Here is a 21,813-nt window from a genome sequence, read left to right on the forward strand (position 1 = left end):
TAGAAAATTTTATGTTTTTTAAATAAAAAATATTTAATATTATTTTTATTTTGTATAAATAAAATTTTGATTAAAATTTTTTTAGTTAATAATTTACTTACTAAAATATTAACACTTCCGTTTTTATATCATAATAAAAAGATAGAACAAAATCGTATTTTAAATTTGATTAAAAAAACAAAATGATAAAATGGAGATTTAAGAAATGAGGATTTAAGAAGATATATGAGGATAGTTTGAAGAAATAAAATATAAAAATAAGATTTTTTCGAAAAATAGTGGAGTGTCCTAACTTTAAAAAAACAGTTATAAGTTGTTTGCAACTTTTTTTACCTAAGAAATTATGAGAATTTATCAGCTCTAAAACAATTTATAAACTATTTTTAAAACTTATAAACTCTGTTAAATGTCTTCTTAGAAATATAACTCTATAACCCTCATCTATTAAGTTACAAAAATATCCCTTGTTAAATAAATTATTAAAAAATCTTTACTCACAAATCCAACCATGTAAGTTTTAAACTAAAAAATTTCAAATATCTCTCTATTTTTTCATTAATATTAATATATTTCCCTACACAGTCTTCATAAATAATCTTCTTCCACGCTCCAACAACCATATTCGTCGTCGTCACGAACATTGTCGTCCATCATCACCCATATCCACCACGGGTCCACCACCAAATTGTTATCTCAAATGTCAATTGAAAGAGTTTTGTAAGTTTATTTACATATTTTTTGCAATATTATTGTGAAATTTCTTTATTATAGTTGTTGAGTTGTGATGTTTTGACTATTTTTTATTGGTGATTTGAAAATATCGGTGATTTGTCCTAATTCAATTTGAAGTATAGGTGATTTACTCTAGTTCAAACCCACGACTATGTTTTGGCTTATAGAGACTATCGAATGGTTTCCGGATACCTTTCGATGGTCCAATGAGACTTTTTGCCCTAGTTTATTGCTACTAAGGAGTATACCGTGTTTTGGCTCAAGGATATCATTGAATGGATTCTGGAGACAATTTTATTATAAAAATTCTCTCAAATTAATCTTTTCTTCTAGTTTATGGATATCGTTGGAGGGCACACAGACCGTGTTTTTGTTATGTCGATCATTTTTATTATTTCCGCAATAATTGCTTGTTACATAGAGATTATTTTAATTACGAATAGGACGATCATTTTATAAGCACATGCTATTATGATATTTGATCATTCATTACATTGACATCTTAAAAAAGCTATCTTACCTTTTTTGACAATATTGTTTTATTTACTATCATATAATATTGAAATCGATATATTTTTTTCTTATGAACACATGTACACTTGGAAACTCAGCTACCCCCAAAAAAAATCTTTCGAGTACAAACTAATCGTTCAAGCACGTTATAAAGAAACATCGAGGATAATAATAAATAGCATAAATCCAAAAGAGATGAAATTCATGATAAACAACACATTATTTGGAAATTTAATTATTTGTTCATAAGATTACAAAGCATGAGTCAAATTTTATGGTATCTTCTGGTGTTGATGGATTTCACGAGGAACAAAGATGGATTATGGTTGGTAGTTTATAAGAGATCGATTTGGTTTTCATTGTATGAATATTGTTTGATAACAGGACTGGATTGTGGGGATATTTTTCCACAAATTCAAGAATGTACGTAATTTCATTAAAAAAATATTTCGTTGGGGTGAGTATGATTTCATTGAGTAATGTACGTGTGAAATTAGAAGAGATGGTTGATAGTTCATCCAACCTCTTCATCTAAATAAATAAGATCAATTTTTTTTAAATATGAATAATTTTTTATGTTAATTTATATTTTTATACATTTTTTTAATGAATTGAATCCATTAAAATAGGTAAAAAGTTAGTAATACAAATACACTGGGCATCTCCAGGAGATAGACTAAATACCAATCACAAATATACCATACATCCATCATAACCACTGACACATATATCAACCTACATCAACACATTAGTCGCTTCTGGAACACAACGGTATGTATGAATCTTAATCTTCATGAAAATGGCATCAACATTAGGTGTCTCATTGTCGAAAATTACCCTGTTCCGAAGATTCCAAACCTGGTAAACTGTTGCGGATAGTGCTGTGATTCTCATTTTCGCTAAAGTGGATGTCCCTTTGTAGTTGTTTCGGAAGGCTGTAAGTATTGAATTCGGAGTTGCCATGTTCTTCCTCATGTCAAGCCAATTGCAAACATTATTCCAAATAATCTTCGAAATTTTGCAAGAGAAGAATAAGTGATGTACCGTTTCAAGATCATCCTTGCAAAGAACACAGCTACGATCTGGAAGAAAGCCCATTCTATCCCGTGTCATAAGCTTCGAGTGGGCAATCAACCAAAGAACAAATCGATGTTTCGGTAGGATGCAACTCTTAGCCAACAGTGGTTTCCACGGCCACACACCTTTTGAGCCCACGAAGTAGTGATATGCTATTGAGAGGCCCCCACTCTGACCAAACCAACTTCAAAGTCGAGCAATGGCAGCATCTTTGCCACCCTCATNAACTGTCGCTAATTGTGGCGAAAGTTTTTAAAAGCACTATCGATGATTATGCAATGCCTACATCAGTTTGGTAACATGGCTGGTCTTCGCATGAATTCCTTGAAATCTAACATATTTATGGCTAGCATTGATGAGTATAACAAGCAAGATATCTTGAACATCACTGGCTTCTCGATTGGGACACTACCTTTTCGATATCTTGGGATACCAATTGCGGCGAAGAGATTATGTGCAGTNCTTCCTAGTTACGTTGTCAATAAGATCAGTATAGTCTACTGCACATAATCTCTTCGCCGCAATTGGTATCCCAAGATATCGAAAAGGTAGTGTCCCAATCGAGAAGCCAGTGATGTTCAAGATATCTTGCTTGTTATACTCATCAATGCTAGCCATAAATATGTTAGATTTCAAGGAATTCATGCGAAGACCAGCCATGTTACCAAACTGATGTAGGCATTGCATAATCATCGATAGTGCTTTTAAAAACTTTCGCCACAATTAGCGACAGTTTTTGAAAATCCGTCGCTAATGATCAACGACGACCGATATAAGGACGGTGGCCAAAATCGTCGTTAATTTCACATTTGACCATCGTAAGACGGTTTTTTTTTTTGAAATAATCTTAAATCTACACTTGAAGTAATCGAATTTGGGGGAAAAAAAGATAAACATGATTTTTAAAACAATATGATTGCATTATAAGATCTAAAACTAGATATTACGTTATAATCTCAAATCAACAAGGTTTTATTTTTGAAAAATGTCAACATTTAATTTTGAAACCATTAATTGGCATCCCAATGACATACCAGTGTTCTTAAGTAAACCTCGAGTTCTGAAGTTTTTTTTTTTTTTTTTCTGTATCCTACGAACGTAAACTTTAGAGTATTATCAGAATGACCCCTTGATTATGTATGAATTAGTACTTTGGCACATTTACTATAATCCTAAAACAGATCAAAAATTGTGGAGAGTGGGATTTGAACCCACGCCCTTTCGGACCAGAACCTTAATCTGGCGCCTTAGACCAACTCGGCCATCTCCACTTCATGCGAGTTTGCTTGCACTATTATTTTTATTCTATTACATAATATTACCAAAAATGAAAATAAAAATGGATCTTGTGATCTGGGTTTGACCGAACCATATTTGTCGCACAATAAATTCCATGCTTACTATAAATAAGTATTTATATAAAATTTTCCATTTATTTATATAATATATTTCAACTGTTACATTTTCATATCATAAAAGAATTATCAAATTTATCTAATAGAACGATAATTTGGTTTGAGGTTTAAACCAAAACAAAACCACAATTTTGTCGACTTGACCAATGCACAACCGTTTGGTTTCAAATTGAAACAATTACATAAATGAAAATCGATTATTTTTATTTTTATAAAACAAAATTCGCCCTAATAAAACCCATTTTCAACTATGATGCCTCATAGATGGGGCAACTAGGATTAGGCCCAAACCAGACGTGGGACTCCTGGCCCATCCCCAATGGCCCATCACGAGCCCAGGTACTCTCCTATAAATATCAAGTTTGAAGGTTCAGTTGATATATTCACTATATTGTTTTCAGCAACACACTTAACTGCTCTCTCATCATATCCTCAGAATCTGATTTTAGCGTCGGAGGGGCTACGCCGGGACACCTTCCCGACCCCCTTCTAATTATCTTATTCGTGATTTCAGGCTCAGAGGAATTTTGAAACCTGCGTCTGGATTAGTGATGCTGGCTGAAATCGAACCCTAAATTTTCCGTGAGTATCAAAATATTTGGACATCCCTGCGTTGGCTGGGAAGGAAAACTTGGTCTAACTTTGTTAGATAACTGTTTGGAGCAATCAATTTTCAGGACAAAATGAGGAACCGTGAGGAAAGCGAAGCGGAGAGATAGAGCATTTTTATGTACAAGCCAAAAAAATATAAACTTAACAAATCCAGACATTAATGTTGAAACAAAGAACCAAAAATACAAAAGAAATGGACAAGAACAGACATGGGTGACAAATTGTACTATGCGACAGAAGAACATCATGGGACTCCCAACATCGATGGTATAGAGGCATAAAAATGATCCTAAAAGATCAATAGAGCTTGTGCAACATGATACATCAGCTGCCAGGGTACCAAAAACCATTTCCAAACAGACATTTATAGAAACTATTATTTGCTGCAATCGTAGGCGGAAACACAACATGGGATTTATCATTATCAGCTAAAATTCCCTTCCTTGGTATGGCATTTCCTGCGCGATTGAACCAATGAATGAGCAATGAGTTACCATAAAGATAATTGTGCTGCCATGACTGGCAATCTCGGAATGAATCAAAGACACAAATGTGGGGACGTAGTTGAATTTATGTCATGTTTTGTCCTTTTTTAACATGATGTCACCCCTTTATACTCTACTGCTACGCATGCCATTAGAAAGTCACATGTAGTTTTATACTGCACATCAAGTCCTGCACATGATGCTTGAATAGTAGCAGCACCATAAAGAACACGGTGAGATTAGGGGAAGAACACAGATTATCATACTTGTGGATATGCTGGCATGAACATGACTGGCCGAGGTTGTCCAATGAGCATCTGCTGCCCATACTGCACTCATATCCAGTAAAAAAGCATGGAACTACAACAATTAGACATATTCTGACGGGGCACACGACCAGTGATTCAGAAGTGATATCAAACCTGAGGTCCATTTGGATGATAATATGGCTGAAGCTGCGGCACTGCGGCCTGTGGATTGAATATAACAGGCTGCTGAGAAGCAAAAGAAGGAAGCTGCAACAATCCAACATCATCATTAGCAAATGAAAATAGTGGAACCAAAGAAAATGGCAATTCTGACAATGAAGAAAAGAGAAGATTTGAAAATGAGGAAAATTGATTACTCACCCCGATACCAATGGGCATCCCATGCATGTGCGTTACAGCTGTCATGTTAGCTGGATAGTAGAAAGAACTATCAGAAACCGGAGATGAAATCCTTAAAGGTGTCGGAGTTGGGATGAAACTTTTTGCATTTGGGTTGAACTTAAATTCCTGCCATACAGTCAAAAGAAGAAAGGAATTAGCAAAAGATACAATAGACCAGTGAAATAAAATTTAACAGGAAAAACGAACAGATTGGAACAATCATCAAGCTATGCATGTGATGTCAGCAAAATTAAACAAAATAATAAGAGGACCAAACAATAATATTAAAGAATGGGGATCTCCAACATCCCACCTTCGCATGTGGATTTAGAGAAGACTTCTCTGAAGAAAACGAACCAACAGATGAACTTGGTGATAATCCTCGACCGGTAGAACTTGAAGTGGCAACTACATGATCGGCAGTGGATGAAGAAGAACTACTGGGCTGGGCTACAGCAGTAGTGGTTCCTCGTATTTTGGGAGGCAGGAAACCCTCTGATGGTTCATCGGAAGAGCCTGTCTTTTCTTGTCCTGTGGATGTTGCTGAACTACCAGGACGGGAAACAACGATTGTGGTGCCTTGTGCTTTGATGGGCGCTACACTGTCTGTTAGCTCATTAGTAGAGCTAGTATTTTCCTCACCCTTGGATAACGACCAAGATGGATCAAATGCCAAAGCATTTGGAGACAATCCAACCTTATCATAGTTTTCCTTTTTTAATCTCGGAAACGAGTACAAATCTGTGAATTCATTGATGTTATTGCAAATAACGCGAGACATAAAATGTCAAATGAGTACAAGGGTGTACATATTTTGTATAACTCATAAAGGCCAACACAGACACAATATCATAAAACCGTTGACAGCATCATTATAAGTTTCAGATAATTCCAAAGCCTATGTAACAAATTTTAAGTCGAATTCCTGTAGGGATACCACATAGATCAAAGTGAAGCCCATAAAATCCATTTTCAAAGGATAACGTCCAAGTTCATTAAATCCTCTACGAGAAAGAACTCAGCACATACAGCAGACAAACAAAGTAGTTTCGCCCTCCGAAAATAAATAAAATAATCGTAAATAATTTTGGAATCATGTGAATGATTGATTATGAAAATAAAATTAGAAATAGAGAACTAAAACAAAGGTGATGAGAATAGAAAACAGGATAAAAAAAGGTATGCCCTGGCAAATCATTATGACAGCCTGCCAAATGCCATCTGGAAACTATTATAATCATCGCCACTAATATGGTTCACTCACCCTCAGCTTTTGATGACCAACTCTGATCGGACAGCTGCAGGAAAAAAGTTGCAAAAGCATTAACTAAAAACAATTTCAGCAATGACATAAGGGTCAACTTAACGCAGCCAACAGATGCTCACCTTGTGTTCTTTATCATCCTTATATAAATAACTATCAGTACTTCCAATAAAATGGTTACCACGAAGCCTGCATAAAACAATCATAATCAAACAATTAATGTCATAAACTTGCATACGTGCATTTTGCTCATTCTGACTCAACCCGACCATATCCGCAAAACAATATATCATATTATGGTATTACAACCTGAAAGCATCAATCTCAGAGGACTCTTTAGGAAGCTGTTCCGCTAGTAGGTGTTGAGCATTATTGGCAGAAGTTGAATGATGCGTGCCAGTGCTTTTAGCAACCTTACAAGATTGGACTCCCCTCTACAAGGGAAAAAAAGATTTAATGGAACAAAATGTAGATTCAACATCACAATAATAACCAAAAATAAATTTAAAAAGATTAAACAAATAAACAGGGAACAAAAGAATATAAGATATAATTATATGTTCAGAATAAATAGAGCAGAGCAAGTAATTGCATACATCTATATTGATATATCACTCTGTTTTTCTTAAAACGGATAAATAAAAAACAAAGGAAAAATGTTGGGCAGAGAACTACTAATTTGCTGCTAAGAAAAGCCTCACTGTTTCTGGCAGCAGTGAAATTTATGGCTTCAAGGCCCAACTGTAAAGATGACCAAGCAGTTGAAGAGCACGAGACAGGAAGAGGGAGAAAAATGTCTCTAAAAAGGAAAAATTTTCATTGCACATCACTATTCTGGGTGAAGATTCATTCAAATTATAACCAATATATTCATGCATTAGTTGCAGAGTGTTACTTCTTATGATCCAGTAATTTGTTCAAAAGATATTATCCCCATCTTTACCAAATTAAAACAATAGAAAAACGAAGGAAAAAAGAGCTTCTGGAAGTAACATAAAACAACATAATAGCTGCATGCATGATTACTAATAAAACACTTTTTTAAACTAATAACAATACCAGCAACGTAGATCTTGATGAGAATTGAGCTCTCTCATTGGTTTCCAAAAAACTCATGTTAGTCTGAGGTTTGTCAATAACAGAACCAGAGACAATTCCAAATGTTTCATCATTCTGTGAATCCAAAAATATGTCCTCAATCTCATCATATCCACCATCATCTACTACCCTGTAGACTGATGAGAATCGAGTTTCTTCATCAATGTCAAAATTTCCATCAAGTTGAATGCCTCTTTCCTACGGAAACAATGTAATTGGGATGAATGAAAACAGTAAACAGAAATTTAAGGGAAAAAAGAAGTCAAAACTTAGTCTTACCTCTGCTAGATGAAGATCAAAGGTTTCCTCGCCCTCAATCTCTCTAGCCATCCTTGCAGCTTCTCTTTCTAATTCTTTCAGCTGAGGACCTCTTGCAAGCTTTGTTGTGTAAAGTTCCTCATTGAATGTACTCTTCACCCCGAATAAAGTTTCATTTGCTTCAAACTGATCCCATCCTCTGATGGCCAAAAAAAGTCTTAAATCAGTCAACATGGCATCAGCTAAACAACAGTGGCTGCAAAAGACCTATTGAAACTTTCCATGGAATAAAAAGCAAAGTTTCAACAAGTTAAACATCAAAAGAATAATCCTCTATGATTCCTAAAGGGTCACCACACCAATTTTTACACGATTTTCACAGAAATTGTTAATTCAAATAATTGATATTGTTAGCAATTTATAAGTCTCGGTAAATTAGAGGTTCAAGGAGTTTCCCTAGCTGGTTATACAGTTTACAAAAGAAATAGCAATTTATTCAAATATCACAGAAGAAATGAGATTTCCTAACCTATTCCGAGGTCCATCAAATACGTTGTCCAATTCAGGACACCCTGGATCATTTTCATCAGGGATCCAAGGCTCCAGTTCTCTGCCGAGCTCTACGTGGCGGGATTGTGATATGCAGGAATCTACCATAAGCTCTTGCTTCTTGTCATGCTGGAATTCATTCTTTGATACATCACTTGTGAGAGAAACACCCTGTTCCATATCAAGATAAAAGCAAGTTTGTCAAATAACTTCCTATGTTGGGGTAGTTATTCAAGCAGAAACTTCTTGATGGTGAAAGGGTTTATAAAAACAATGCTACTGGAGAAACCATCTTATGAAATAATGGTGTCCGAGGTTCTTCAATAACCTGAAGCATTTCCATCATCGGCATCGTGAGAAACAGCTATACGTAATCATTACGACATAAAACATATTGTAACCTTAGCTATCAGTTGCACAAGATCCTTTCCGGGTATGATCAAAGTTCTAGAAGGAGATTTGCTTGGAGAATCTGCAATATTTTTCTGTGCTTGTGAGCCATCCTTAATTAAGCATGCCATTTTCAGAACAATGCCTACACCCCAAGGCAATCATTTGTTAAAAGAAAAAAATTTACTTTCTGTGCATGCAGAGATCAAAGAACGGATTCATCACCGAAAGGTGCTCTATTCACCAAACTTGAGCAATGATTCTTTGACATACCAAAATCATCAGTATTTGTAGCATGAAATATTCCAGAAAATATAGATCCATCCAGCACCTGGACTTCAACTTGATGTCCAATGAGGCTTGCACTTAAATATATAAGGCGATCACATGGAGGTAATTCAAGTCCTCCTCCATTACCTACAACCACTATAGTGAGAAAAAGAGAAAATATTAAATTATAAGACATTTTAGAGCCATGAACTCTCACCAAAATTAATCCTGCTAGAATTTGTTTTCCCAGCCTGAAACTTATCATCAAACCTGGTGGCCACATCTCTTTCACTTTTACGACGGCCATAGCCATTACAAGAAGACCGGGGCTGTGGAACTTGATGATTATTCATCTTGAACCCACGAAAAATACACCACGACAACTTTGGCCAAATTGAGAAAATAAACTGCAAAAGGAAACAACTTATCAACCATCTTCAAAAGGCTTGAATGACTACAAAGAGAATAAAATTAGAGGTATTATGCTAGCTCAAATTAACCAAAATGTAAATCTTCTTGCAGACATATAAAAGATAACAAGACAATTTCCACAGTTACATGCATCCATAAATAAATTAAGATGCTCAAAGAACGAATATGGCACTCCATGCGTCTAACAATTAGGGTGGCTTATTTAAGACCAATTATGCATAAGAATTCGGGATCGAAATCCATATATTGCACATGCTTGACATCCCATCAGCTTTCAGGAGATCGAACAGTTAATGAGAGCAAAGAAAGAGAGCATATACAAGCCACCGAAAAGCAGGCCTCCCAGCTAACATATATTCACTCTAATTTCCAAAACGCACCAGACTATTTAGTAATTGATCAGCAAAACACCCCGCAGCAAGAACAACAATTAGGTAACTTCAACTCCATAAAATAACCGAGTGAAAACAAAATTTGAAGAAACAAACAGCATAAGAAAATAACAGTTTTTCCGCCACCTAAAACTAATGCATGAAATTCATCCCAGAATAAAAGACACCACCAAATACATGAACAAACTAGTAGATTATTTCACAAACTTCCACACATGGAGGAATAAATACAGCCTAATTTCATCTCGTTTAGCTTCATCTATGTCATCTCATACAAGGTTGAGCTGAATTAAAAGCCCTGGAAAAATCCTCAAATTGAAACCCTATGATCTGATCATCATATTAAATCACAAATCAATACACATGCAATACAGGGATGAATAGATAAGAATTCGAGAAAATGGAGAAAAAAGCAAGGATGCGGAGGTGTCGACGACAGATGAACTATGTCGTACGGGTGGTGGCTCACCGCCACGGAACAGCCGGAGAAGTGGAGGAAAAGGAGCAAACGTTTGCTCTGCAATCAAAATTTCTACTGTTTTCCTGGTCCGAAGACCCGAACCGAACCGACCCGAAATGCAACCCGATCCGAGATGATTTACACCGGCCTGGTCCGGTATTGTTTCTAAAAAGTTTTAATACTGGCGTGATATATGATAATTTTCGTTAATTTTTAAATTAATGATTTTTTATATTTTATTAGTAGTGATAGATTACATAAAAATTTAAAAATATATTTAAAGATAAAATTAAATTAAATAATATAGATAAATGAGGGTATATTGTAATTTTTTAATAAAAATTCATTAAATCAATTATAAGTAGGGACTTCAACTTTAATTAAACAGTAAGATAATAAACTATAAAGCTAGGATTATTTTAAATTTTATATATTCACATATTATTAAAAGTTAAGCACACCTAAAACTAATGTATTTAGATAATATATAAAAGTATTTAATTTTTAAAATTGGTTTTTTCAATAATATTTCGAAAGTTTATTAATTATATGTTTACAACAATTTGTAGTATTATTTGAATAACAAATTGAAATTAACAGGAAGGTAATTTTCAAAATAGAAATATGTTGTATATTTATATTTTTGTAATTTTTTTGTTTCAATAATAATTGTTGACATGATAAAAATTATTTGTCTTACAGAGTAAAAAAAGTAAATAACACCGAAATTGAACTACTAAGTTAAAATAGAGGAAACACAAACTGAGGATGAAATAAACCATCAAAACTTATAGCACTTATGTTTTCAAGAATGTACATTTTTCTCATTTCTTTGTATTTTGACACATAAAACGCAGTACATATTACACAATTTGCTACGTAAAATTTCAACGAATCACTGAGATATGGCACAATAAGTTGCTATGTTGTTACAATAAGCCATATATGAAACATCAGTCACGCTTCAAGAATGCTATTTCCAAATGCTGTGGAAGAGAAGAGAAGAGCTCGAATAAAGCGGTATGTTCGATGACCAACCAGTTAAGCTTTGCTGTAGCAGCCCAATGATGCAGATTGTACGAGTCATGTCATGTTCCGACACCAATATGAGACTGATCATGACTGTTGTTTCATATACTTGTGGTAATAAAGTCAACTGTGCCTAATATATATTGTCCATGATGATAAGGTTACCAAGATTTGATGTTGAATTTTCTGGTGTTAACCTACAGCTTTAACTTGATTCTCTCAGACCATGTGAATATATCTGAGTGCACCTGGTCGCCCCCCAGTTCGTCTCCGGTGGCACCAGCAGCAACCCTCATGATGTCCTCAATCAACGCAAAGTTTCCCATTATGTCAACATGGGCGCCACTCTGAGTGCCACGCCCCTCGAGAAAATTGGCAGGAGGGGCATGATCATACTCCCTTAAATAGTTTTTGATTCCCGAAGGGTTGAATCTTGTTTTCCCGCGCCACCCTTTCGCGCCCATGAATCCTGCACTTAAAACAGTTACCGTTTCATCTCCATCGACTGTGAAAACACCATCTTTTAGGCATTTATCTTCATGTTCTTCATCCGCTGATGTATCAATTCGAAATGGAATATGGCATTCTGCATATGGAGCCTGCCTGTAGACATAGGCTCTTTCTGTCGGGATTCCAACTCCGTACATGGATATTATCTCCATCTCGGGAGCATTTGGCAGCCTGCACAACAAAGCAGTTTGTTGCAAATGAAAAAAATGTTCTAAAATATGATGTGATATATTTAGAACAAGATAAGATGTATTTTTTATATATTGATTTAGTCGCAGAAAAGGTAATGAGAACAATAAATTATAGCAATCTCACTTTGTTTCCAGTGGATTTGACCAATATTTGTAGTGCGAATACTTTGGATCATCCAAATTATCTGCTATACCATACGAGAAATGAGCACTGCCGCGTTCCATCATTTTGGGGGCAACAAAGTATAGCAGATCCAATACATCTCCGGCCGTATAAGCTTTGTATTCTACCACAGCTTTGATACCACTAAATCCCATGTCATGATACTCAGTCCACACATCACGGCATGTGTTACTCACCAAATTGCTACCCTTTACGGCATCCTGCACAAGAAAGTAACTTCATCAGTCCAACTGAAGATTTCATCTCAGAATAATCCAAAAACATTAGCCCATACGGTGTAAAGATTAAAAAAATAGACAACAAAACCACATAAAAGAGATCACATCTATATTTTTCAATATAGATCTTTCCTGTTAGGAGATTTAAAAACGAGCTTTTTCTATTCTTTTGTTTCTTTAGAAAAATAAACAAGTTTTATACACACCAAAAAAACAATAAACAAGTAATAAAAAAAAGAAAACAATAAACAAGAAAATGGTCCTGTTTGAGAGTACCGTTAGAGTTTCTATTGGGGACATTACGTGCAGGGGCAAGAAATGTTACCCGAAAATCGATCCTATGAATCTCAGAAGCACACGCATCTGCGATATCTTGTCCAAATGATATCATTCTTCCATAGCTGGGCTGTTTTATTTTTGATTTGGTGCTTTCATCCTCGGTATTGACTAAAGGCTCTATGTCATTATACCTCTGCTTCCTTTTACTTGGAACGAAGCCTTCTTCGGGTGACCAGTCAAGACCACCCCAGATAGTCTCGCCACCTTTTGGTATCATGGACATGGTCGAATCCCAAGTCCTTGTCATCTTCATAATGTGCTGTAAAGTTTGAAGGTGAAATACATCCTTATCCAAAACGCCAGGTGCTATTGCCCTTCAGCACAATAAAGAAACATATATGAAATAAGCAAACGAGATTCTTCTCAGATCGATCATATGTCGCTGACCAACATCATAGCTGTTACTAGTTGTGCGAATCAAATATTTTAATCCATATGGCAATTTAAGTGCCACATTCGATTTTTATGTCATATGGGTAGCCATATATAAGGGTGGGAGCAATTGATACAGCCCAATATATTTTACCTGGCAACTGCAATATCCCTTGCTTCTGCAGAAAAAAGCATAGAAACGGCTTTTGGAACACCTAAAAACGGTCCTCCAATATTCATCACGGCTTTAATATGTTTAGCACACCAGTTAGGTCCACCCCCTCCACCCATCGGTGCAGGTGCTTCCACCCACTTCATAAAATGGAGGAAGTATAGGACACCCATTGAATGAGGAATAATAACAGCCTTGTTGCCACCATTTGTAGCAACCATCAATTCTATATTACTTTTTATCCTGCTCAATGTCTGGTCACGCACCTGCGTAAGGAAATATACTAAGGTATAAACGTGAAATAAATTATAGTATAAACGTGAAATAAATTATACCCGTTGCCTTTGTTGGAATTCGGGCACAGAAAAGGTAATTCAGTATATTTGCTGCAGTGGAAGGAAATAGTTATGACTCGCCTAGAATCCTTAGGTTGTAAATGAGTTAAATCAATGTGTGAGTCCTCTTTCTTGAGTGGAATACTATCAGAGCACTCCACACCCTTTAAACTCACGGAGAAACTTATGGCGACGCATCAAGAACAGGAAATGTTAAAAGGGTGTCGATAATTCTTGGGAAGACAAAAAACTAATCTATGCATCATATCTATCATATGTAAACGATGGATGGAAACTAGCACGTGGATCATATACCCAACCCATAATCCAGCAGTCAACAACAAGCCACCCCAAGCTCAGACCTTATCGTTTTATAATGAACACTACTTGATCTGACAAAAGCAAAAATACAAGCAACTGTCTCGTTTAAAAGCTTAAGATGACACATAAGTGATACATTTATGTTTATCGTCTCTACCAGTAGAACTCTATTACATATGACAAGTTGAATGTACCTCGGTGTTTTGGAATGAAAGTCTCCAATCATATGCAGCCATATACATCGTTTTCTCCTCATACCCAATCTGAGCAAGATTAGCAATTAGAACAGCCCAGACAAAGTATCCCGGAGCAAAGTAATCAGCAGCAACAAGACCATTAACAGCTCGGATCCGTACACCAGGAGGATCTAAACCAGTTTCGTTATCGAGTGACATATGATCCATCCAACATAAAGGTCTGTAAAAAAAGAGAAAAAAAGCAGTCAAGTCTTGATCAGCAAAGCAAAATTTTATTGAATACAGTGGCAAAACTGAGCTCGACCACGCAAAGAAGTAAAATCAACTACATTTTAATGTTTATTACTCTTTATGATAATTAATAAATATAATGGAGAACAACCTTTTTGTACAAGATTTCAATGCTCCACAGTTTCTTTTGCATGAAAGAAGAAAATAAAATCTGCGGTCCAGCAAAAGAGATTTTATTCATGATTGTACAGCACTCAATTGCTCCAGTTCCAGCAAATTAATATTTGACAAAAAAGAGAAAATATATCTGAATGATAGTCCTATAAGCAAACCTGTTTATATAATAAGCTGACTTTATTGTGAAGAACAAAAAATTCTTGCGATAAGATTAACTATTTATATAACAACCAACTTTGATAAATTCAGAGGACCTTGATCAAGGATTCGATTTGACAGATAGATGCAATAAACTGATTTTCAAAACATTTTGTGGGGAACAAAATGTAAATGGAGGTATGGCAATCACCAAAAAGTCTATTTACAACACTAATTCCAAACATCGAACGTCGAAATGAAAATATAAGTATATATTTATGTAAGTTTGTATTCAGAAAGAGCACATATTATCTGTATGAGCCTTGACATTCATCTCAATGTTAACTGGCTGGACTAGTAATGTTCATTCGAGATGACATCAAGTATATGAAAAATACAAATACATCCAGATTGAAACGCTACATGAAAATTTCATCTATTTTCAACAAATGTTTCATGACAGTAAAATGCAGTTTAGGACTATCAGGACATATAAAGCAACAAACAGTTTGACTAAGTCATGTATGACATTGCTGAAAAAATTCCAACCTGCAGAATCTCTTGATATGAACTACGCCAAAACAAAGGTAGCAATAAATAAATAGCTTTTCAAGAACCTCAAGATTCCAAATAATTACCCCTCTTTTTTTTTCCACAAAAATGTCCTACCATAAACATTAAAATCATATCAACAAACCCCAGTATGAATTGTCAACAAGGTGTTAACCTTGTAATATATCATTCCCAAGCTCTAACAATACTTCAAACCGCTGTTGTTCTTTGGAAAATGAATCTACACATTTAATTAACTCCAAAAGATACAAAGCAGCATGTTAATGACATTACTCAGACATTTTGGAGACACGGACTTGTAAAGAATTTTGTTTATGCATCTCATTACTCCTCAACATGCAAAACAATAAACATCTTCCCTAACCAAAATATCACGTTTAAAGCCCCGGCTTTAGTCCAATTAACATCTAACATTTATTTTTAGAAATCCCACAATTTTTAACCATTAAATAACACTAAAGTTATGACTAGTAACACCAGTTGGTTAAATCTTTGACCTTGCGATAAGCCATTCAACAACCCTCAAAATCACAAAGCAATCTATAAACTTCCTGATAAATCCACCAACATAAATCCAAAACCACTGATAAAATGTACCTCACCTCTTGTAAATCTCTCCAAACGACCCACCCCACAGCCTTTTTCGGAACAACCCATCAGCACAGCTATGCCCCTCCCACAGCTCTAGCCCTCCAGTCACAATACCGGGAATGAAAACCACTGGATGCTTAGCCCGCAAGCCTTCTTTCTTCAACTTGACTCCAGGAGGGTCAGGCATAGGACCTGTTATCGCCTCTGTCACGTACAGTGGAAAAGACGAAGGCATCATATTGTACGAAAATAACAGCACCCACCACACAACACATATGCATCCGATGAACCAGCAGCAGTTATCCACACAAGACCATCTATTCTCTTGTTTAGCTTTTTTGATCTCGTGTTTGATCTTTATCTCGTCGGGGTCGGTTGTTGGGGTCGTTTCATTTTCTGGAACCTTTCTCCTCCTCAGCAGCGCCATCTTGGAATCTTGGAACCAAGCTATCCGTCACCTGGATGCGTCTGTGTATAATTTCATTAATAAAAAAACGAAATAAAATTGCATTACCATATGAAACTCACACGCAATTAACAGCATTCACACATTCTGCCACACAGATGTTACAATAAGCAAGAAAAAAACAAAATGGAAAAAATAAGCTATACAAAAGAATTGGAAAGATACCCATCTGCGATAACGATAGTTCAAATGTTCAAATTACTCATCATGACATTAAACTATGCGAATTCAAGAATGAACAAAAAGACATACCCAATTGCTGCTTATATCATGTAATTTTAATACGTCTTCGCGTGGATTATTGTCGGCCTCTGCCTTTCCAGACTTTCTCCGTGTGGCGGCGACCGGGAAGCGACGCTGTGGCGTATGGAGGAGACCTTGAGGAGCTGAAGATTGGATGGCGAATAGCAGAATGTGGGAGCTGGAAAGGATGGAGTGTAATGAATGCGGGTGACGTGGCTCGTGTTTAACGGTTGATTAAATGCAATAATACCGGCTGTTTAGCTTTTGTCCATGAAATCTAACGGTTGGTTGACATTGTTCGAACCCGTTAAATATTTATTTATTTATTTAATAATCAATCCCCGATTGGCACTTGTTCACTTTAATAAATATTAAATATTAAATATTAAATCACAAATATTTATTTATTTTGATTTGATTGTTCTTCCTCGCTTTGAGAAAGATAGTGTGTTCATCCAAAAATGCTTTTCTTTGCCTTGGGTTAAGTAGAGTTCATAAACAATGAACATGAGGTATTGCTTTATAACTATTTTTTTCCAAAAACAAGATTTATAATATCGAAATTTTTGACATACCGAAAAATTCGGTACGATATCAGTATGAAATTTTTGATATTTCGGCATAACAAAATAACAAGCAAGATTTATAAATTAAAAATATATATAATACTTTTAAGTAATTAAATTATAAATAAAATTAAAAAAATTAAGATCAAAGACTCGAAGTGACCAATTTTTAAAATATAATATAGTTTTGTCTTACGTTTATTTAATCATATTGCAATGTTTTGTTTTTTTGTAGTTAATAATTTTTTCGATATGAGCAATATAATATCGATATCTCAGTGTACCGCAAATATTCGATATAATTGTTATGTTATTTTTATCGTACGGAAACTTAATTAGGTAAATAGTTTTCGGTATACATTACTGAACTACCCCTAATCTCACATTGAGAAGGAAAGAAAGAAGTGAAAGGCTTAGAAGGAGAAATGTATCAAACAAATTAAATTTACGTTGTGATTAATGTGGAGGGAAATCTAGTATGAATTACAAGATAATAATATTTAATAGTAAAATATTAGGATTTGTTTTTTTATTATTAATATCAATTTTAATATTTAAATAATAAATTGTGTCATAATAGTTTGAATGAAATGTGTTTTTTAATCAAAAAAGGTTTTGATTGAAGAAGTGCAATTCAATAAGCATTTTTTTCCGAGAGTTGTTTGTGAATTATAAATATTAGCGAACGAGCACACACATTGCGTATATAAAATAATGATCATAATCATTAATAGATCGAGTTGATTCATAAATTTTTGCTATAGTTTTTAATTATGATTTAGACAAAGATGATGCATAGTTCGCTAATATTTATTATAGTATTACAAAAAATAAAATAAAAACCATTTTTTCGTTAATTTTAAAAAACTTCTTAAATACAACGCATGTCGATTAATTTTGGCTAATAATCACTGTCATATATCAAAATTTTAGATTGTGTTAGTCTAAGACAATGACATGATGCTTATCGTGTTTGGTATATTGATGTCGACCACCAACTTTAATACATATTTAATTCTTTAATTTTCGAGAAGTTATATATTATTATTTTTTAACATGTGATAAAAAAAATATTTTTAAATCACATTCAATAAAATTAATGAGAAATAATTTTTTAAAAATTCAGTAATTTTGTCTAAATATACATTCACAAACAATTTTGTGATATGAAAAGTGTTTGACACATTTGAATGATAACCATAATTGTTTCATCAATGTCTTTATCCAAATGAGTTGTAATTTTATCTACAAAATCTCTTCATAATATACACAACAGCCTATAATTCCGAAAGAAAAATAAAACATGTGATCATAAGTAAATTATGTATAAACCAGAAAAGTTATTTGATAAAGATTTTGATATGTTTTACGACAATTTTATTAATTTTCATACTTTAACTAATTACATACTAATTATCAATTATCAAATATTTCAAATTGTGTTATCCAATAGACATGGCAACTTCAAAAATGAAATTTTGAAAAGACAACTCATTTTATTGTTATTAAAAATTGTAATATTATTAAATATATTAAGAAATAATTTTTCTTTTTTTTATTTCCTTATTTAGTAAAAATTTTGGCAGGAACTTACTAAATATAGCAACAACTCTGCTTTTATATATATATAGATATAGATATAGATTTGAATAAAAAACAAACACATAAAGGAATTGATATAATCAATTCAAACAATAATTGAAGTTTATATTTTCAAATTTCTTCAATTCACATTTGAATTTTTTTAAAAATATATATCATTCTTTATTAAAAAAATATCAATAAAAATCGTATAAAATTAATTTTTTTCAATCATTTATTGAAGTTCACCTATTTCTAGATTAATGATATATCTTTTTTTTTTTTTAGAATTATCATTTTTAAAATTAATTTTTTTCAATCAAATTATATTCAGATCGTTGGTACGAACCGTGTGATGGAACCAAGATATTAAATCATGTGATGGAACCGAGATATTAAATCTTTGAATGTTATTTATTTTTTTCAAGATATTTATATTTAAATTTGAAATTAAAAGTGAAAATTATATTTTCAAGAAATTCAATTTTAAAACTGAAATTTGAAAAATAATTTGATATGTTTTATGACAATTTTATTATTTTTCATACTTTAATTAATTACATATTAATTATCAATTATCAAATATTTCAAATTGTGTTATCCAATAGGTACGAAAACTTCAAAAAGAAACTTTGAAAAGACAACTCATTTTATTGTTATTAAAAATTGTAATATTATTAAATATATTAGGAAATAATTTTTCTTTTTTTTATTTTATTTAGTAAAATTTTGGAGGGAACTTACTAAATAGTAAATATAGCAACAACTCTGCTTTTATCTAATTGATTATTAAAATTAGTGTGTATGATAATTTGTTTACTTTCTCTATAATGTGACTTTAATAATATAGATCTTAACAATGAAACACTGAATAAAAGAGTCATTTTGATATTTCGGCTGAAAATTAATATAACGCTTGTATTAGACAATAAATAACATAATGTGATTATCAATTATATTGTACTCACGTATAAATTTATGTACTATGTAGAAAACAATAACTGTAACAAAATAAAATGATAAACATGATACAAACTTTTAATGTGGTTTTAATTTCAATGAATAATTTAAATTAAAATACAAATAAACTAAATGGATTATAGTTCATGTAATTAGAAAATAAAAACAAATTACAAATTTTGAAAAACTCATTTAAATACAACATTTGTCGTTGAATTTTTCGGGTTGCTATCACTGTCACATATCAAAATTTTTAGATCTTTAGGATTCGTAACTCTGGATACAGCAACATACACTTGACCATAACTAAAAATAGGGTTCTTCAAAAAAAATGCTACATGAGACAATGATTGCCCCAGACTTCTGTTGATTGTCATTGCATATGATACAATCAAATTATACTGTCTTTGTTGAATTTTAAAAAGAAGCCTTAGATTAGAAGTCGTCAATGACATTCTTGGAAGAGTGGGTCTCATGTGAGACCGTCTCACGGATCCTAATATGTGAGACGGGTCAAACCTACCCATATTCACAATAAAAATTTATACTCTTAGCATAAAAAGTAATATTTTTTCATGAATGACCCAAATAAGAGATTCGTCTCACAAAATACGACCCGTGAGACCATCTCACACAACTTTTTGCCTTCTTGGAATTAGCACTTTATGACCTACATTACTTCCAGTTAGAATTTTTCCTTCCAAAACATGGTTTTCGATCCTTGTCACGATCAATCTAGTGTCATTGCATAATCCAAGAGAATGATCTATGTTGGAGATAAAGTACTTTATTTAATTAAAAAAATCATACCATTTGTAATATCACTTAACGGAGATATTGATGTTGGAATCAACATCTTGAATGAACCATGAAAACTAAATTGTTGAGATACTCTGGTTCTCAAATCCATATTTTCTGTTTAAATATTTACAACAAAAAATAATTAAAATAAATGGAACTAATTCTAAAAGAAACATTTATAATGATAACTCACAAGATAAATGTATTCAAGTAAAAAAAAAAATAGTAATTGATATTTAATATAAATTTATTTAACGGAGATTATTAACAATTGCCTACTATACAACTTCATAATCAATTTTGGCCTTGAAGTAATTTAACTAACAAAATTGGCATGTTGAGTATGTCAAATTCCATACATATATTTTAATTCTAAATATATTAATTAACAATTTTCCTTGTTTATTTTGCATTAATAAAAAAAATAAAATGGTAGTTGATATTAAATTGACATACAATTATTTTTTAATCATCTATATTAATTCAGGAATTGTTGATCTAATATTAAAGTTGATATATTGAAGAGAAAAATGATTTTATACTATCATTGAAATAAATATATTAGATCTCAAAAATAAAATCAAATTAAAAATTAGTTCATCTAAAATATAGATGAAAATTTTTAATTATAATAACCTTACATCTATATATATGTGTCATTAATTTTAAATTAATAAAATGATTTCAACGGAGCACAATTTTTTAAACATGTTTCAAATTTTCAGAATTCATATTTAAATTTTGAATAACAATTTGAATTTGGTTTATAATTCCCATAATGGAATTTAATTTCTGAATTTTTGAAATTTGAAATGTAATTTAATTTGGTTTGTAATTCCAAGAAGAGATTCAATTTTCAAGAAGTTATACACACAAACATTAATATACAGTTTTAATAATGGATTAAATATATTTAGACATTTATTATAATATATTTTACCACATTTTTTGATAATTTCCTTTTTTAGAATGTTTATTTAGGGGGAAAATTAATTAAAATAGCAGACAACTCTGCTTATAT

The 21,813-nt window shown here is 32.9% G+C and overlaps 3 protein-coding genes and 1 non-coding gene across 11 annotated transcripts; all 4 read right to left on the reverse strand.

The window, feature by feature from the left end:
- Positions 1 to 1,980: 1,980 nt before the first annotated feature.
- LOC140986571 (uncharacterized) lies at positions 1,981 to 2,982 on the reverse strand. The gene is made up of 2 exons (XM_073454870.1): positions 2,797 to 2,982; positions 1,981 to 2,493 (listed from the first exon to the last, which is right to left on the reverse strand). Exons 1-2 carry the CDS (start codon positions 2,980 to 2,982, stop codon positions 1,981 to 1,983), a joined length of 699 nt encoding a protein of 232 aa, XP_073310971.1.
- A 530-nt stretch (positions 2,983 to 3,512) lies between these two features.
- On the reverse strand, positions 3,513 to 3,593 carry TRNAL-AAG (transfer RNA leucine (anticodon AAG)). Its single transcript has one exon. It is a non-coding gene; the product is annotated as a tRNA-Leu (tRNA).
- Positions 3,594 to 4,485: 892 nt separating this feature from the next.
- Positions 4,486 to 10,745, reverse strand: LOC140986264 (polyadenylate-binding protein-interacting protein 4-like). 5 transcript variants are annotated; one of them, XM_073454387.1, is made up of 16 exons: positions 10,607 to 10,745; positions 9,531 to 9,720; positions 9,269 to 9,460; positions 9,055 to 9,188; positions 8,943 to 8,981; positions 8,634 to 8,824; positions 8,126 to 8,303; positions 7,808 to 8,044; positions 7,058 to 7,182; positions 6,871 to 6,937; positions 6,749 to 6,782; positions 5,798 to 6,225; positions 5,464 to 5,610; positions 5,257 to 5,349; positions 5,101 to 5,163; positions 4,486 to 4,807 (listed from the first exon to the last, which is right to left on the reverse strand). In XM_073454387.1, the coding sequence occupies exons 2-16, from the start codon at positions 9,664 to 9,666 to the stop codon at positions 4,778 to 4,780; spliced, it is 2,094 nt and encodes a 697-aa protein (XP_073310488.1). In that variant the 5' UTR covers positions 9,667 to 9,720; positions 10,607 to 10,745; the 3' UTR covers positions 4,486 to 4,777. The 5 variants fall into 5 exon arrangements, with proteins under 5 accessions (XP_073310488.1, XP_073310491.1, XP_073310487.1 ...); XM_073454390.1 differs by having other exon boundaries at positions 9,317 to 9,460; positions 10,593 to 10,697; XM_073454386.1 differs by having other exon boundaries at positions 10,593 to 10,697.
- A 731-nt stretch (positions 10,746 to 11,476) lies between these two features.
- On the reverse strand, positions 11,477 to 17,122 carry LOC140986181 (phospholipid:diacylglycerol acyltransferase 1-like). Of its 4 annotated transcripts, none has more exons than XM_073454239.1 (7): positions 16,894 to 17,122; positions 16,187 to 16,643; positions 14,463 to 14,685; positions 13,595 to 13,878; positions 13,055 to 13,382; positions 12,452 to 12,711; positions 11,477 to 12,307 (listed from the first exon to the last, which is right to left on the reverse strand). In XM_073454239.1, the coding sequence occupies exons 2-7, from the start codon at positions 16,600 to 16,602 to the stop codon at positions 11,824 to 11,826; spliced, it is 1,995 nt and encodes a 664-aa protein (XP_073310340.1). In that variant the 5' UTR covers positions 16,603 to 16,643; positions 16,894 to 17,122; the 3' UTR covers positions 11,477 to 11,823. The 4 variants fall into 4 exon arrangements, with proteins under 4 accessions (XP_073310340.1, XP_073310343.1, XP_073310341.1 ...); XM_073454242.1 differs by having other exon boundaries at positions 16,187 to 16,633; positions 16,894 to 17,083; XM_073454240.1 differs by lacking the exon at positions 16,894 to 17,122 and adding an exon at positions 16,807 to 16,828.
- Between the last annotated feature and the right edge of the window lie 4,691 nt (positions 17,123 to 21,813).

Source organism: Primulina huaijiensis, chromosome 10 (assembly GCF_012295235.1).
Source record: "Primulina huaijiensis isolate GDHJ02 chromosome 10, ASM1229523v2, whole genome shotgun sequence".
NCBI classification, from domain to species: domain Eukaryota; kingdom Viridiplantae; phylum Streptophyta; class Magnoliopsida; order Lamiales; family Gesneriaceae; genus Primulina; species Primulina huaijiensis.

Bases quoted from the DNA above. Each gene is read 5' to 3' on its own strand.
- LOC140986571 (XM_073454870.1), bottom strand. From the start codon at position 2,982: ATGGCTGGTCTTCGCATGAATTCCTTGAAATCTAACATATTTATGGCT. The intron at 2,494-2,796 runs GTAACTAGGAAG...TGGTTTGGTCAG, and splicing joins ATACTGATCTTATTGACAAC to AGTGGGGGCCTCTCAATAGC.
- LOC140986264 (XM_073454387.1), bottom strand. From the start codon at position 9,666: ATGAATAATCATCAAGTTCCACAGCCCCGGTCTTCTTGTAATGGCTAT. The intron at 9,461-9,530 runs GTGAGAGTTCAT...TAGTGGTTGTAG, and splicing joins TTCTAGCAGGATTAATTTTG to GTAATGGAGGAGGACTTGAA. The intron at 5,164-5,256 runs GTTTGATATCAC...ATATGAGTGCAG, and splicing joins ATCATCCAAATGGACCTCAG to TATGGGCAGCAGATGCTCAT.
- LOC140986181 (XM_073454239.1), bottom strand. From the start codon at position 16,602: ATGGCGCTGCTGAGGAGGAGAAAGGTTCCAGAAAATGAAACGACCCCA. The intron at 13,879-14,462 runs GTACATTCAACT...TTCCTTACGCAG, and splicing joins TTTCATTCCAAAACACCGAG to GTGCGTGACCAGACATTGAG. The intron at 12,308-12,451 runs GTGAGATTGCTA...TTTGTTGTGCAG, and splicing joins TCAAATCCACTGGAAACAAA to GCTGCCAAATGCTCCCGAGA.